This window comes from Scylla paramamosain, chromosome 11 (genome assembly GCF_035594125.1).
Source record: "Scylla paramamosain isolate STU-SP2022 chromosome 11, ASM3559412v1, whole genome shotgun sequence".
NCBI classification, from domain to species: domain Eukaryota; kingdom Metazoa; phylum Arthropoda; class Malacostraca; order Decapoda; family Portunidae; genus Scylla; species Scylla paramamosain.
Window position 1 is genome coordinate 11,905,001 of NC_087161.1, and position 17,847 is coordinate 11,922,847.

General features: G+C 43.2%; 1 protein-coding gene across 9 annotated transcripts in view; it reads left to right on the forward strand.

Annotated features, from left to right (window-relative positions):
- Positions 1 to 17,847, forward strand: part of LOC135104951 (uncharacterized) — a 153,319-nt gene that overhangs the window by 40,137 nt on the left and 95,335 nt on the right. For 8 of the 9 annotated variants that reach the window (XM_064012771.1, XM_064012772.1, XM_064012773.1 and 5 more), the window contains exons 2-3: positions 7,583 to 7,784; positions 9,008 to 9,152. In XM_064012771.1, coding sequence (XP_063868841.1) covers positions 7,583 to 7,784; positions 9,008 to 9,152 — 347 coding nt within the window. The remainder of the gene's footprint in view (positions 1 to 7,582; positions 7,785 to 9,007; positions 9,153 to 17,847) is intronic. The other variant, XM_064012779.1, reaches the window with a different exon arrangement.

Consider the following 17,847-nt stretch of genomic DNA (forward strand, 5'->3'; position numbering starts at 1 on the left):
CTGTTGTGCGTCCGGTAAGCAGTCAGATTTTCTTCCAGAAACCCTGGGGTCAGCCCACATAGCCAAAGGATATATATATATATATATATATATATATATATATATATATATATATATATATATATATATATATATATATATATATATATATATATATAATCATTCTCACAAACAGAAGAGGAAGAGGGGAAGAGAGATCAGAGGACAGAGTCCAGAGCTGCAGAGGGAGTGGGGAACCCTCCTCCCCCCCCCCAACCCACTGAGTAGGCTGCAGTAGTCGTTAAGCCTTCACCCCCGCCAACTCCCCTTTTCAGCACCATGTTGGGAGTGCTTTTGTTTGAAAGATTATAAAGTATTGAACTATACGGCACAGTTATATTACCACTAGCCCTTCATGGAGGTGTAGCAAGCAAAATTATTAAAATCTCACTGCTTGTAGTGTGTGGCGGGTGGGCGCAACATATCACTCCCCTGTCCCTTCCCTCTTCCTCCCACTCCCTTTTTTTTTTTTCTTTGTTATGTGACTTTCCCCTCCCCCCTCTAAGAAGAAGGTGGGTACAGTGCGTTCCTCAGTCATTGTAGGAGGTGAGGAAGTGTGAGTTGAGGCACATTGAGGCTTGGAGACTTTCTGCAATTTACATTTAGAGGGTGATTCACATGGTATTATTTTTTTTTAGTATAGCAGTAAGCCCCTGCTGATGTTAAGTGAAAGATAAGTGTCTCCAAGAGCCTGCCTGTGACTGTATTACCTAGTAACAACTCCTCGCTGTACTCGTTAAGTATTTAGTGTGTCTGTGAGCGGTCAGTAGACCCTCTCTATTCTGTTTTGGGGCAGCTTGTTTGTGTATACGTTGTTGTGCTGTTAAATTTTACTAGGCCCCAGGGTTCTTTAGGGAGCTCAGGGCTTAGAGGTCATCCAAGTCTCTGTGCTGTGGTGGCATGTTTCTTTTCCAAGCCCAGTCGGTTCTGGGTGGCTGTAGTTCGTCTTCTGAGAGGACACAGATGGTGTTGCAGGCGGAAGGAGAGATAATGTTTAATGGATGTGAGTGGATAGTAGTCTTGGAGTTTGAGAGGACGGTATTCCATAGAATATTATAATCCTTATACATGTCTATTGCTTGTCGTAGCTGTGCTTCCTAGAATATGGCTATTGATTCTTTCCTAGCTGTTGAGAGTGACTGTGCTGCTGTAATATTCTCTTGCCTGTAAGTGGTGAAACAGGTTGTCGACCTCAGTTGTGTAATTCACCACAGGAGGCCAAAAGGAGCCTGTGGAGGTGAATACGAACACTACACTGCACAGGAGGCAGGGCTGACTCAGGTAGGGGCAGCCAAGAAGAGGAGCGGAACCCGGTGGTGCGACCACACCACAGGTTGCACAGGGTGCAAGAATCCAGAAGGACCTTGTAACCTGCAATTAAGCCTCGCACCAAGTTACATAGGTGGTGACATGGGGAGGCGAACCGAGATCAAGGCCGCTGCGAGAGAGGCAGAATTTGTGGTCGTAACAGAAATTGGCGATCTTGTCAGGATAGCTGGAAATTTTGTAGCCATGTGGGGGAGACTGCTGCTTGTTTTCTTTCGTTGTTCTTTGTCTGCCTGCACTCAGTTTACGCCATGGAGGGCAAGGCTGGTAGGCGAGGTGACTCGCAACCTGAGTCTCCTGCTTCTGCCAGTAGTGGCAGCACAGATTTGACACAGGTTGGTGTCAGAACACAGAGTCTTATGTGTAGTGTCCAAAGATGTGTCAGCCCTGCTCACAGTATTGGTGGATTTTCTCAGACAAAAGACATGTCTGAGATTTAAATTAGAGATGAGGAAATTGGAGTTGGAGGAGGCTACAGAAACTAAAAGGCTTGAGCTAGAGGTAGATTGGAAGAGAGATTTCAGAAGGCTTGAATTGGAAGCCGAAGAAAGAAGTCTGAAGACTAAGGAGGCTAAGGAAGCCAGGAGGCTTGAAGCGGAGGGAAAGAAAGCGAGAATGTATGATAAGGAAGAGGCTGAGAGGAATAGAATATTTGAGTTGGAAAAGACTCGAATTCACCTCATAGCTTGAGGAGAGGAGTGAAACAAGACACAGTAAAGAGCCAGATGGTGAGAAGTTTGAACTAAATTCTGTAGTTTGACGAGAAAAAGTGACAGGATGGTTTCAGAGATTTGAGAAGGGCTCAAAATCTGATTGGCCTCAGGATAGATGGGTTGACCTTGTTGCTAATATGCTGAAGGGTAAGGCTCTTTAAGTCTATAATAGGATGCCAGTGGAAGATTTAGAGGATTATGAGGAGTTTAAGGCTGACATCCTGAGAGCTTATCAGCTGCTGCCGGAGAATTATAGGCTACACTTCCAGGGTGGGAAGAAAAGGCCCAGTGACTCTTACCTTGAGTGTGCTTGCTACCTGGAGGAGACATTTGAAAAGTGGATTGCTAGCGAGCAGGCCACCTCCTACCTTAAGTTAAAGGAGCTCATGGTAATGGAGCAGTTTGTGAATGTGGCTGAGAAAGAATTATTACCGCTGCTCCAGGAGAAAAGGTTTAAGACCTTGAAGGAGGCAGCTACGTGGGCAGATGATCAGGTGTTGGCGCATCGGCCTATGCCACACTGAATTGGTGGTACGTCTAGCGGGGCAGGTGATGTTTTGTCTGGAGGCACGATTGGCGTTAGTTTGTCAGAGGGTCCACATAGACCTTAGTAATAAATCTGAGTGAGTAATCCCTGTTAGTAATAAGTCTCCACCCAGCCCTCGAGGGAGACAGAACGAAAGCATGCAACACAGCACTCCCAGGTATAGCACCGAACCCATTTGCCATTATTGTAAAAATACCGGGCACTTAAAATTGAAATGCCCTAAGTTAGTAACCACCACGGCTTCCAGGATCCTCCAGAAGCCGGTGGCTTTGATTGTCTCATGGCTATTTGGTTGTGAGGGTATAAATAAAGGCAAGGAATACTGTCCTCTCATCTGATGTTACCTCACCGTCCCCTGTGAAGTCTGGATTAGACTGCTGTCGCCAATTTTTGTGCCATGACACTGTTGAAATTGATGGGGTTGAATATCTTGTCACTGTTTTGAGAGACACGGCCACACAGCAGTCGCTGTGCAGGTATGTGACTAAGAGGCAAGTTACCTCAGGTGAGCCTGTTATGGTGCCGGGGGATTGACACCGTGGAAAGCTTCGCTATGACGAAATGAGACTTTCATGATCGTTAGTGACCGCGGAGGCGTGGGTGGCACTAGCAGAGGACCTGCCAGTGTATATGGTCGATTTCCTTTTAGGGAATGACCTGTCAGGTGGGAGAGTTTGGGTGCAGTTCCCATCCGCGGACGCCGACCAGGATGTAGACACTGCTTCTTCTTCTTGCTGACTGATAATTATGTTACTCGCCGTAAGGCAAGGTGAGCACTCCGGCGTCCGAGCCGGGGCAGTGTCCAGAGGCCTGTCCCGCTGCCGGCGAGGGTTTGGACGAGTCAGAGTCAGACTCGTCTTTGAGTGAGTGTGCTGGGGCTGACTGCAGAAGCGCAGAACCGCTGCAGGAAGCACCTGACTTAGTTGAGTGTATTGCCGAGGGTGAGGCTAGAGTGTTGGGTTTGGATTGCTTATTTGATGGTTTGCCTCACCCTCCGGAGCCTCTCGGAGGTGATGCTCAGACGAAGTTGTCACCTGGAGTTGAGGCTGTGGGCGTCGGTACTCAGTCCGGGTCCCAGCTGGTTGTGTCTGTTACGTTAGGGGTCACTGCCGAGGGCAGGGAGACTCCTGGCTCTGTTGGGGAAATGGGAGTTTCTTCCCTTGCTGAGTGGGCCAGAGGAGGGGAGCAAGATGTTCCCCTGTTGGGACCAGACACGTTGGGTGTTTGCTCACGTAGAGAGCCATCTGTGTTGACATTTGCTGCTACAGTTGTACCAAACGCTTGGGGAAAACTTAGCTGGATAAGGTCATGGTTATGCGACAGGCGACATAGTTATAATTAATAGCTCTAAATCTGTGTGGGTTCAAGTAATTAGCCGGGTGCCACAAGGATCAGTTTCAGGGCAATTGTTAGTTTAATATACATTAAGGATATAGAAATAAATAGTGGGATTAATAACAATGTCAGTAAGTCTGCGGACGCCATGAAGATAGTTAGATTAATTAATTTGGATTTGGATGCCATCGTTGTGCAGAGAGACCTTGATAGGATGAACGAATACACTGACTGAATATGCAATTTATTATCAACAAATGTAAAGTATTTACAGTAGAAAAGGTATGTTGTGCTTAGCGAGATAAAAAAAAAAGCAGAGGAAAGAGAAGAATAACGAACAGAACGGAGAGAGAGAGAGAGAGAGAGAGAGAGAGAGAGAGAGAGAGAGAGAGAGAGAGAGAGAGAGAGAGAGAGAAGAGGGAATACAGGAGATGGATGCATCCTAAACGGGTAGTCAGGCGAACCGAGAAGTTACCGCAAAACTTCTAGTAATGAGAAGTTGACCTTCCCCACCCGGTTTCTCCCATTTCCCTTTGCTTCTTAAAAGTTTAACTGCGTATATCATGTAGCAGAGAGATTGCTCTTTCCTGTAGCTTAATATCTTTCCATCTAACCTCACCAAATACAGCCCCTTTAATTTTTAAAACAAAAGTGATAGAGAGTGAGAGAGTGATCGGTGAGTGGAGCGGAGGCGAGTGTGAGGAACCCTCACTCCCGCAGCTCCACTTCCCCATTCTCTTCCCTCCCAACCTCATCCCGTGCCTGGCATCACAACGGCCAACCAACGACCAGGGCTCTCACTTCTGGGGATTTTGTGCCCAGATTGGGATTTTTCATTCATTTAGTGACAATCTGGGGATTTTGGCTTTTGGGGAGATATTCTGAGGAATTTTGGTTGCCTTTAGCGACAATTTAGGGGTTTACAGCTACCTGTTAGTGTTAATGTTAGTGTTAGTGTTAATGGCGGTGTGCAAGCGAGCATTAGCTACCGGAATCAACAACATTGAAGTTTCAGCCAATCATGTGCAGCGACGCTCAGGATCAGCGGGTAAGGCTCTGACTGAGGCTCAGCTGACTCAGCTAGATGCCAGTTTGTTTACAAGTCTCCTCCTCACCGGTACACATCATACAGACACTTACAGGATTTTTTTTTTTTTTTTTTTGTTGTTATAAAAGGTAGTTCCTTTAATGTTATGCAAAAAATATGAATAGGATTTATATGGTAAGTGTATATGCTACAAGATATCATGACATTTTATACTGAAACTAATGATAACGTAAATACTTTAATAACCGCAGGATTTTGCAAGATATTTGCCTGAGAGTAATGTCTAGCGAGGCTAACTTCACGTTTCTTCTCATGAAAACCAGGGAGTGTATCAGCGGAAGATTTATTAATCAAAAGAAAATTCAAACACTGTGTTACTAGCTCATTTTTTTTTTTTTTTTCTTGTTTCGAGGGAAATCATTGTCAAAAAGGGGATGATTTTTTTTTTCAATAGTTACTAGTATATTATCTGTATAATGATAAAAAAAAAAAAAAATGAAATACTCAACAACCAACTTTTTCCTATTATTTCATTAAAATAGGATTATCTGGGTCTCGTAAGTACATCTGTGTCAATTTTTATAAACTAGGAACTTTTTGTTCAATCTAGGAATTTTTCAACGCGAGTCTAGGAAATTACTGATCTACTTTTGTGGGAGCCCTGCCAAGGACATTTCCCACATTTGCAGACTCAGTAGGCGGGGAGACTCCAGAGAGAAGATGCGGTGTCGTGTCCAGGCGAATGTATTATTCTTTTTTATAATTAAAGGTGTGTTTGCTGTATAACGCCTATTATTATTATTATTATTATTATTATTATTATTATTATTATTATTATTATTATCATCATCATCATCGTACCATATAAGGCTCTATAGGAGTCCAAAATTTGCAGGAAGCCTGATATTTGACGAGAGAGCATTTGTGACTCAAATTCCGCTTGCTCTTGTAACGGAAGGTGACTCCGTGCACTATAGCATTTTTTCTTTTCTTTCTTTTTTTTTTTTTTTTTTAAGAGAGCAAGCTCCAACCTCCTCCCTTTTTCCTTCCTAAGTGCAGTGTCTCGTCATGGGTCTATTGATCATGTCTGTGTGTCGCATATTTGTCAAATGCTATTAATGTCAGGGCCCACGGTTGTGCTTGCCTCAGATTAGAGGATTATATCATAATTTGCGCTAGGTTACAGCTATCTACGTTATTCCCGAATTTCAAACAATTTTATAAGAGCTGGAAGTCTGTCTTCTGAAAGATAATATATATATTGTTGCCTGGCCAGAGTTTATAATACTTCATTGAATGTGGACGATCCATTGGATGTGGACGGTTCTCCACTGAGGTACTATACCTCAATCTGGGGATCACCTGTACTGTCTGTCCCCTAGAACGAGAATTATTGATTCTTTCCAGCTTGGAGGTTAAGTCAGCATTTGTTATACTTCCTTCTCGGTCGGTGGGTGAAATCAAGTGGTGGCCACAGAGATTTGATAGTTTTAGACGACCAGCAGGTGTATGGATTCGTTATATTTGTGCCCTGCAGTAGGATCACGTAGGAGGTGGGTTAGTGAGGCTGACCTGAGTTAGTGGCAGCTGTGAGAAGGGCTGAACCTGGTCATAGCAATGTACACAATTAAGTATGAGGTTCTGGTAAGACCAGAGAATCAAAAAGATTAATTTTAGGAGTTGTAGTTAGCTCTGATCTCAGTCAGAAAAAAAAAATGCATAGAGCCAATAATTAAACAATATCGTATATTAGGAGTGCTAAAAGTAGAAGTCTCTCAGTAATGTTAGGGTTATGTTTGGCCCTGGTCAGACCTCATCTAGATTATGTGCATTTCTAGTCCCTATATTACAGGAAAGTTGTACTTGTATTTGAATCAATACAAACGAGTGACTAAAAAGATACAGAGGATGAGAAATCTTTCTTAGGAAAAGAGATTGAAGCTTTTAAATTTGAATTCCTTAGAGAGCTATAAATTAAGAGGGGACCTGATAGAGGTCTTTAAGTGGTATAGTTGATATAGCAAGGTTGAGTTAAGCAAAATTCTCAGGAACAGTTATCAGGACAGGGTAAAAAATATTGACTTCAGGCTTGATCAAGTTAGATTTAACTAGAAAAAAAAAAAAAAAAACATAAGAAAATCATATTAGTCCTGAGTTCTTATGGAGTTTTAAAAGATTAGACAAACAAAATATGGCAAGTGTTGCTTTTTTTTCCACAAATAAACCGGACAAAAAAAACAGTCATCCATTAGCCTTTCACAATGCTGTAATTTCACTAAATGCCCAGGTATAGGCTGTAAACCACATGCAATAACAAACATTTTGGAGCCAAACCCTACTTATCTCAATTAAATGAGGGGATATTGCATTCTGAATGTTGTAAACCTTTGATCGCTTTATTCTCCGTTTTCAGTTTCTATAATATATATATATATATATATATATATATATATATATATATATATATATATATATATATATATATATATATATATATATATATATATATATATATATATCGTTAGATAAATAGATAGAGATAGAGATATTTTATCACCGAACATTTATTCACAGGTCAGCTGGACAGGTTTAACTCACTCTACATTAACAAGCTGGAGAGGGAGTTGTCAGCCAGCGCGGCGAGAATGGCAGCGTTAGAAGCAATGGTGAGGGGAGTGGCTGATCGAGCCGCTGCCTGGGACAACATCCAGAACCATATGGCAGTGTGGACCGACCAGTCACGAACCATGGAGCGCAAACTGGACCTTCTCAATAGGTGACCACGGGAAAAGAATAAGAGGAAAACGGGAACAAAATATTCATCTTGTAATTCTGAAATATTCAGTAGACAGTATGTTGTACCTCCCAGAGAGGTACTGTACATACTGGGCTGCCTGCTGCTGATCCTCCCCACGTCCCCTCTTTTCCTTCTTGTGTTTTAGTTACACCGACTCACTGCAGCCCTCATTCTACAAATATTCTAGTCTTCCCGTTACGCTGCAAGCACTCTAAATACATATATAGTCTTTAAAGCTGAATTATTCTGAAAATCACTCAAAAGCAAACACCCTCAGAGTCCTTACTTATTGAAGGGACACAAGTGTCTCCAAGCCAGGCTGTCCATTAGATATTGATTCGAGATGTTCTGATGCTTCTTCCAACTTACTCTAATAATTTCTACATTTGCGGTCTTAGATCTAATTTTCAATCACAAAATATCACCTCAGTATCTCCGAGCCTCGCATTCTATTCCTCACTAAAAGCCAGCCATCAGAGACTACTTACAGCAATTTTTTTTTTTTTTTTTCTGCCTCATTCTACCTTCTCTATCCTATTTCTTTTTTTTTCAATCTAGAGCTGGATATTGCGTTTATTTGTGCAGTGCTTTAACCATGATGCGCTTCTGGACCCACCAAAGGGAAGGAGTCTCTGACATTACACCTCTACTAAATGAAAATAATTAAATTTATACTTTTTTTTTTCTTAAATGATTATTATTTCTAGATCAGATCCATCTCTTTGTGCAGGATGCGTAACAGAGGTGGCATGAAAACATTCATTCTATTTACTAATAAGTGTCGAAATCTTACAAGATTCTCTTCTCTTGACTTGTTGCACCTAACAGAAACTATCTTCAACAATTTATTTTCATCTTTCTCTTTATTCCATCCTAAGGTACCACTGTCATCTCTACCTCTAAAGCTCAACTCTTCTCTCACACCTTTGCTGACAATTCAATGCTGGATGATTCCGGATTTCTCCCTCCTTCATCTTCCTGTGACTATGCTTGTATTGAAATTATTCATGATGATTTTTTTCATGCCTTCTCTGGCTTTGACTCACCGAAAACTTCGTCCCTCCGTCCGTTTCTTCCTCTGCAACAGTACCCACACATCGTCTCCTTTTATTCATTCATCTATACTCCTTCTCACATCGTATTTCCTTCCCCCTTACACGTACAAGCCTACTGTTAACTATCGCTCTCCCTTCTCGCTGCAGGTGCCACGAGAAACAGGCTTCATGGGAGGAGCGGCTCAGCGCGGTAGACGCCCTAAACCACAAGCTGACAGCTCTTGATAAGAAAATCAACGCCATGACGCGATTGGAGTTCAAAGTTGAGCAAGTGTCGGAAAGGGTGGAAGAGGTAAGATAGGTGAAAAAGCGGGTTGACTAAGTAATGAAGGAAGAAAAAAGTTACCCATATAAATCACTTATGGTTAACTCACTCACCCTCTAACTACCTTTTTTTATTTTTTACGTAGGAGGGACACTGGCTAATGGCAACAAAAGTCCAATAAAAAAAAAAAATGCCCGCTGAAATGCCAGTCCCATAAAAGGGTCCAAAGCGGTGATCAAAAATTGAAGGATAAGTGTCTTGAAACCTCCTTCTTGAAGGAATTCAAGTCATAAGAAGGTGGAAATACAGAAGCAGGCAGGGAGTTCCAGAGTTTACCAGAGAAAGGGATGAATGACTGAGAATACTGGTTAACTCTTGCGTTAGAGAGATGGACAGAATAGGGGTGAGAAAAAGAAGAAAGTCTTGTGCAGCGAGGCCGCAGGAGAAGTAGGCATGCAGTTAGCAAGATCAGAAGAGCAATTAGCATAAAAATAGCGGTAGAAGACAGCTAGAGATGCAACATTGCGGCGATGAGAGAGAGGCTGAAGACAGTCGGTTAGAGGAGAGGAGTTCATGAGACGAAAAGCTTTTGATTCCACCCTGTCTAGAAGAGCAGTATGAGTGGAACCCCCCAAGACATGTGAAGCATACTCCATACATGGACGGATAAGGCCCTTGTACAGAGTTGGCAGCTGGGGGAGGGAGGCGGTGAGAAAAAACTGGCGGAGACGTCTCAGAACACCTAACTTCATAGAAGCTGTTTTAGCTAGAGATGAGATGTGAAGTTTCCAGTTCAGATTATAAGTAAAGGACAGACCGAGGATGTTCAGTGTAGAAGAGGGGGACAGTTGAGTGTCACTGAAGAAGAGGGGATAGTTATCTGGAAGGTTGTGTCCAGATGATAGATGGAGAAATTGAGTTTTTGAAGCATTGAACAATAACAAGTTTGCTCTGCCCCAATCAGAAATTTTAGAAAGATCAGAAGTCAAGCGTTCTGTGGCTTCCCTGCGTGAGATGTTTACTTCCTGAAGTGTTGGAAGTCTATGAAAAGACGTGGAAAAGTGCAGGGTGGTATCATCAGCGTAGGAGTGGATAGGACAAGGAGATGGTTTAGAAGATCATTAATGAATAAGAAGAAGAGAGTTGATGACAGGACAGAACCCTGAGGAACACCACTGTTAATAGATTTAGGAGAAGAACAGTGACCGTCTACCATAGCAGCAATAGAACGGTCAGAAAGGAAACTTGAGATGAAGTTACAGAGAGAAGGATAGAAGCCATAGGAGAGTAGTTTGGAAATCAAAGCTTTGTACCAGACTCTATCAAAAGCTTTTGATATGTCAAGGCAACAGCAAAAGTTTCACCAAAATCTCTAAAAGAGGATGACCAAGACTAAGTAAGGAAAGTCAGAAGATCACCAGTAGAGCGGCCTTGACGGAACCCATACTGGTGATCAGATAGAAGGTTGTGAAGTGATAGATGTTTAAAAATCTTCCTGTTGAGGATAGATTAAAAAACTTTAGATAGGCAGGAAATTAAAGCAATAGGACGGTAGTTTGAGGGATTAGAACGATCACCCTTTTTAGGAACAGGTTGAATGTAGGCAAACTTCCAGCAAGAAGGAAAGGTAGAAGACAGAGCTGAAAGAGTTTGAGTAGGCAAGGTGCAAGCACGGAGGCACAGTTTCGGAGAACAATAGGAGGGACCCCATCGGGTCTATAAGCCTTCCGAGGGTTTAGGCCAGCAAGGGCATGGAAAACATCATTGCAAAGAATTTTGATAGGTAGCATGAAGTAGTCAGAGGGTAGAGGAGAGGTTGGAACAAACCCAGAATCGTCCAAGGTAGAGTTTTTAGTAAAGGTTTGAGCGAAGAGTTCAGCTTTAGAAATAGATGTGATAGCTTTGGTGCCATCTGGTTGAAATAAATGAGGGAAAGAAGAAGAAGCAAAGTTATTGGAGATATTTTTGGCTAGATGCCAGAAGTCACGAGGGGAGTCAGATCTTGAAAGATTTTGACACTTTCTATTGATGAAGGAGTTTTTTGCTAGTTGGAGAACAGACTTGGCACGGTTCCGGGCATGAGATTCTGGTGATGGAAGGCTTAAGTACTTTTTGTGGGCCACCTCTCTATAATGTATAGCATGAAAACAAGCTGTATTAAACCAGGGTTTGGAAGGCTTATGTCGAGAAAAAGAGTGAGGAATATACGCCTCCATGCCAGATACTATCACCTCTATTATGCGCTCAGCACACAAAGACGGGTCTCGGACACGGAAGCAGTAGTCATTCCAAGGAAAATCAGCAGAATACCTCCTCAAGTCCCCCAACTAGCAGAGGCAAAACGCCAGAGGCAGCTTCGCTTAGGGGGATCCTGAGGAGGGATTGAAGCGATAGGACAAGATACAGATATGAGATTGTGATCAGGGGAGCCCAACGGAGAAGAAAGGGTGACATCATAAGCAGAAGGATTAGAGGTCAGGAAAAGGTCAAGAATGTTGGGCGTATCTCCAAGACGGACAGGAATACGAGTAGGATGTTGCACCAATTGCTCTAGGTCGTGGAGGATAGCAAAGTTGAAGGCTAGTTCACCAGGATGGTCAGTGAAGGGAGAGGAAAGCCAAAGCTGGTGGTGAACATCTAAGTCTCCAAGAATGGAGATCTCTGCAAAAGGGAAGAGGGTCAGAATGTGCTCCACTTTGGAAGTTAAGTAGTCAAAGAATTTCTTATAATCAGAGGAGTTAGGTGAGAGGTATGCAGCACAAATAAATTTAGTTTGAGAGTGACTCTGTAGTCGTAGCCAGATGGTGGAAAACTCGAAAGATTCAAGAGCGTGGGCACGAGAGGAGGTTAAGTCATTGCTCACATAAACGCAACATCCAGCTTTGGATCGAAAATGAGGATAGAGAAAGTATGAGGGAACAGAAAAGGGGCTACTGTCAGTTGCCTCAGACACCTGAGTTTCAGTGAGAAAAAGAAGATGAGGTTTAGAAGAGGAGAGGTGGTGTTCCACAGATTGAAAATTAGATCTTAGACCACGAATATTGCCGAAGTTAATGAAGAAAAAGTTGAGCAGGGTGTCAAGACACTTAGGGTCATCGACAGAAAGGCAGTCCGACCTGGGGACATTTATGGTCCCCTCCCCAGATGGGGACTCAGAGGCTGGTGTAGGAGTCGCCATGATAATTTTGAAATTTTTGAATGAAGGGTGTGTGTGTTATTAGGTGCTTATAGTTTTGTGTGGAGGAAGAGAGTTGTCTTTAGAGGGCAGGCTGTAACTGCCCCCTTGTGTTGTGAGACACAAAGGGAAACGTTCAGTGAGGTCACAGCTGGGTTTAATGATAAGTTCACAGCACCCCTTGAACAGTGCTTTAGACCTCACTGGGAGAAATTATCGTTTCGGCAGGTGTCTACTGCCTCCTCCATCAGGAGGCACCTTGACATGGCAACTCACGCACTCGCTCTCTGCTTTATTAACACACACTCACTACCTTCCAAAATGAAATCGCTCCCCCTATTCAATTCACTCCTTCACTCACTCAATCATTCACTCGCTGCCTTTCTATATCAGCTTGTTCATTCTCTCATTTATATTGCCTTCCTAATTAATTTAATCACTTGATGACTTACCACCTTTCTAAGGTAACTCATTCACTCACTTATTGAGGAAGGGAGGCATGCAGTTGGTAAAATCAGAAGAGCAATTAGCGTGAAAATAGCGGTAGAAAATATCAAGAGATGCAACATTGCTACGATGAGAGGGATACTGAAAACAGTCAGTTAGAGAGGAGTTGAAAAGACGAAATGCTTTTGATTCCAACCTGTCAAGCGGTGTGAACAGAACTCTACCGGTGATCTGGTTTTCTGTAATGAGTCTTGGTCATTTTCCTTTCTCACTTCGACAACCTTATATCTGATCCCCAGTACAGGTTCTGTCGAGGCCATTCTACTGGTGATCTTTTGGCTTTCTTACGGAGTCTTGGTCATGTTCTTTAAGGGATTTATGTGAAACTTTTGTTGTTGTCTTAGACATATCAAAAGCATTTGATAGAGTCTGACACAAAGCTTTGATTTCCAAACTACCTTCCTGCAGCTTCTATCCTTCTCTCTGTAACTTCATCTCAGATTTCCTTTCTGACCGTTCTATTGTTGTTGTGAATGACGATCACTGTCCTTCTCCTAAGTCTATTAACAATGGTGTTCCTCAAGACTCCTGTCACCTGTCACCCTCCTCTCCTGTCACTCACTCTCTTCCTGTTATTCATCAGTGATCTCTCCAATCCCTGATTGGAGCACTGCAAACTTAGAATTGTTCAATGTCTCAAAATTCAGTTCCTTCATCTATCAATTCGATACAACTTTTCAGATAACTGCCTCCTCTTCTTCAGTGACATACATTTGTCCCCCTCTTTTACACTGAACATCCTCGCTCTGTCCTTTACTAATCTAAATTGTAAACTTCACATCTTATCTTTAGCTGAAACAGCTTCTATGAAGTCAGGCGTTCTGATTCATCTCTGCCAATTTTTTTCAAAGCCCTTATCCCCAGCTGCTAACTCTGGATAGGGGCTTTATCCATCCACATATGGAAGGGGCAGGTAACCTATGACCCGCGGGCCATATACGGCCCTCAAAGAGCCGACATCCTGCTAGGCATTAACATTGCAATCTGGCCTGTGAAGCTCGAGCCAAAAATAAACAAAATCTGCTGTCTCTAGCACTGAGTGGAAGCAGAAGTACTTTTCCTTGAGCGCTTTAGACAGGTCCAGTGCCTTGTATGCTTCAAGACTGTGGCTGTCTTCAAAGAGCTTAACGTGTGCTGTCACTGGGAGACAGAACACCGAAAATAAACTTTTACGTCGATGTCTGCCGTTGAAAGGAATGACATCATCACTAGACTGTCAAGCTACCTGCAGGAAGACAACTTTTGTGTTCCACAAGCAGACTGCGACGAGGTGACACACGTCAGTTATGAAGTTTCCTGCATCCTTTGCAGCCAGATAAAAAAAAAAAAACTCTCCCTTATCAAGAATTTCGTCAGTCCAGATCAGCGTTCTGCTGACCTCCAGCTGTGTAAGGAATTCCTCCAGCTTGTCCTGCTACACACCACCAACACTGGGCAAGACATCATCAATGGTGTGCTTCAGTGTGTGAAGCAACACTCCTTGACCTCTCTTGTCTCATGTGAGTGACAACTGACTTTGGCCTACCAATGATTGGTAAGAAGAAAAATGTTGCTTCGATGCTAATACACCACTTTAAGGTCACCTGACACATACTGCCCATCCACAATGTGCACTGCATCGATCACCAACTTCGTTAATGTAAAGTCTATCGTGGTGAAGGTCAACTCCATCCTCTACCTCAACCTTAATCACCGCCACTTCCATGTATTAATGAACGGGTTCAATGAGCACTATGGCGATCTGTTCTAGCTCTTTTGTTGAGTCATGGTCCTACGCTTTCTGGCGTGATTGACATGCAGCAAGTGATTGCCACTTTCCTCACTAATAACTTCTTTGACTCACGATGGCTCACTCACCTGACCCTGCTCATGAACATCGCTGCGCCCTGGAAAGACCTCAGTGTGAAACTGCAGGACAAGGACATTCTCATGATCTGACCATCACCACCTTTGAAGTTGAGCTGTGCTTGTGGGACACTCACTTGGCTAAAAGTCAGTTTGTGGATTTTCCTCACTTTGCTATTTGTGTCCCACATGATGTGTATCTGGACATTTTAACTCATGTCGTCGCCTCTATGCAGCAGGAAAAAACCTCTCAGTTGTCCTTTATCTACGACCTTTTCCTCCCTTTTAGGAAGCTTCTCCTTCTATCTTTCTCTTTCTCTCATCCCTTTTCTGGCAGTCACAGTCTGCCCACTGAAGACAACTCTCTTCCTCCACACAAAACTACAAGCACCTAATAACACACACACCCTTCATTCAAAAAATTTTAAAATCATCATGGCGACTCCTACACCAGCCTCGGAGTCCCCATCTGGGGAGGGGACCATAAATGTCCCCAGGTCGGAGTGCCTTTCTGTCGACGACCCTAAGTGTCTTGACACCCCCCTCAACTTTTTCTTCATTAACTTCTGCAACATTCGCGGTCTAAGATCTAATTTTCAATCTGTAGAACACCACCTCTCCTCTTCTAAACCTCATCTTCTTTTCCTCACTGAAACTCAGGTGTCTGAGGCAACTGACAGTAGCCCCTTTTCTGTTCCCTCCTACTTTCTCTATGCTCATTTTCGATCCAAAGCTGGATGCTGCATTTATGTGCGCAATGACTTAACCTGCTCTCGTGCCCACGCTCTTGAATCTTCCGAGTTTTCCACCATCTGGCTACGACTACAGAGTCACTCTCTTACTAAATTTATCTGTGCTGTATACCTCTCACCTAACTCCTCTGACTATAAGAAATTCTTTGACTACTTAACTTCCAAAGTGGAGCACATTCTGACCCTCTTCCCTTTTGCAGAGATCTCCATTCTTGGAGACTTCAATGTTCACCACCAGCTTTGGCTTCCCTCTCCCTTCACTGACCATCCTGGTGAACTAGCCTACAACTTTGCTATCCTCCATGACCTAAAGCAATTGGTGCAACATCCTACTCATATTCCTGACCGTCTTGGAGATACACGCAACATTCTTGACATTTTCCTGACCTTTAATCCTTCTGCTCATGCTGTCACCCTTTCTTCTCCGTTGGGCTCCTCTGATTACAATCTCATATCTTTATCTTGTCCTATCGCTCCAATCCCTCCTCAGGATCCCCCTAAGCGAAGGTGCCTCTGGCGTTTTGCCTCTGCTAGTTGGGGGGACCTGAGTAGGTATTTTGCTGATTTTCCTTGGAATGATTACTGCTTCCATGTCAGAGACCTGTCTTTGTGTGCTGAGCGCATAACAGAGGTGATAGTGTCTGGCATGGAGGCGTACATTCATCACTCTTTTTCTCGTCCTAAACCTTCTAAACCTTGGTTTAACACAACTTGTTCTCGTGCTATGCATGATAGAGAGGTGGCCCACAAAAGGTACTTCAGCCTTCCATCACCAGAATCTCATGCACTTTATATTTCTGCCCAAAACCATGCGAAGTTTGTTCTCCAACTAGCCAAAAACTCCTTCATTAACAGAAAATGTCAAAACCTTTCAAGATCTAACTTCCCTCGTGACTTCTGGCATCTAGCCAAAATTATCTCCAATAACTTTGCTTCTTCTTCTTTCCCTCTTCTATTTCAACCAGATGGCACCACTGCTTTCACATCTATTTCTAAAGCTGAACTCTTCGCTCAAACCTTTGCTAAAAACTCTACCTTGGACGATTCTGGGCTTGTTCCTCCCTCTCCTCCACCCTCTGACTACTTCATGCCACTTATTAAAATTCTTCGCAATGATGTTTTACATGCCCTTGCTGGCCTAAACCCTCGGAAGGCTTATGGACCTGATGGGGTCCCTCCTATTGTTCTCCGAAACTGTGCCTCCGTCCTTGCACCTTGCCTAGTCAAACTCTTTCACCTGTCTGTTAACATCTAGCTTTCCTTCTTGCTGGAAGTTTGCCTACATTCAACCTGTTCCTAAAAAGGGTGATCGTTCTAATCCCTTAAACTACCGTCCAATTGCTTTAATTTCCTGCCTATCTAAACTTTTTGAATCTATCCTCAACAGGAAGATTTTTAAACCTCTATCACTTCACAACCTTCTATCTGATCGCCAGTATGGGTTCCGTCAAGGCAGCTCTACTGGTGATCTTCTTGCTTTCCTTACTGAGTCTTGGTCATCCTCTTTTAGAGATTTTGGTGAAACTTTTGCTGTTGCCTTGGACATATCAAAAGCTTTTGATAGAGTCTGGCACAAAGCTTTGATTTCCAAACTACCCTCCTACGGTTTCTATCTTTCTCTCTGTAACTTCATCTCAAGTTTCCTTTCTGACCGTTCTATTGCTGCTGTGGTAGACGGTCACTGTTTTTCTCTTAAATCTATTAACAGTGGTGTTCCTCAGGGTTCTGTCCTGTCACCCACTCTCTTTTTATTCATTAATGATCTTCTAAACCAAACTTCTTGTCCTATCCACTCCTATGCTGATGATACCACCCTGCACTTTTCCACGTCTTTTCATAGACTTCCGACCCTTCAGGAAGTAAACATTTCACGCAGGGAAGCCACAGAACGCTTGACTTTTGATCTTTCTAAAATTTCTGATTGGAGCAGAGCAAACTTGGTATTGTTCAATGCCTCAAAAACTCAATTCCTCCATCTATCAACTCGACACAACCTTCCAGACAACTATCCCCTCTTCTTCAATGACACTCAACTGTCCCCCTCTTCTACAATGAACATCCTCGGTCTGTCCATTACTTATAATCTGAACTGGAAACTTCACATCTCATCTCTAGCTAAAACAGCTTCTATGAAGTTAGGTGTTCTGAGACATCTCCACCAGTTTTTCTCATCCCCCCAGCTGCTAACTCTTTCGTCTCATCAACTCCTCTCCTCTAACTGACTGTCTTCAGCCTCTCTCTCACCGCCACAATGTTGCATATCTAGCTGTCTTCTACCGCTATTTTCATGCTAACTGCTCTTCTGATCTTGCTAACTGCATGCCTTTTATCCTCCCGTGGCCTCGCTGCATAAGACTTTCTTCTTTCTCTCACCCCTATTCTGTCCACCTCTCTAACGCAAGAGTTAACCAGTATTCTCAGTCATTCATCCCTTTCTCTGGTA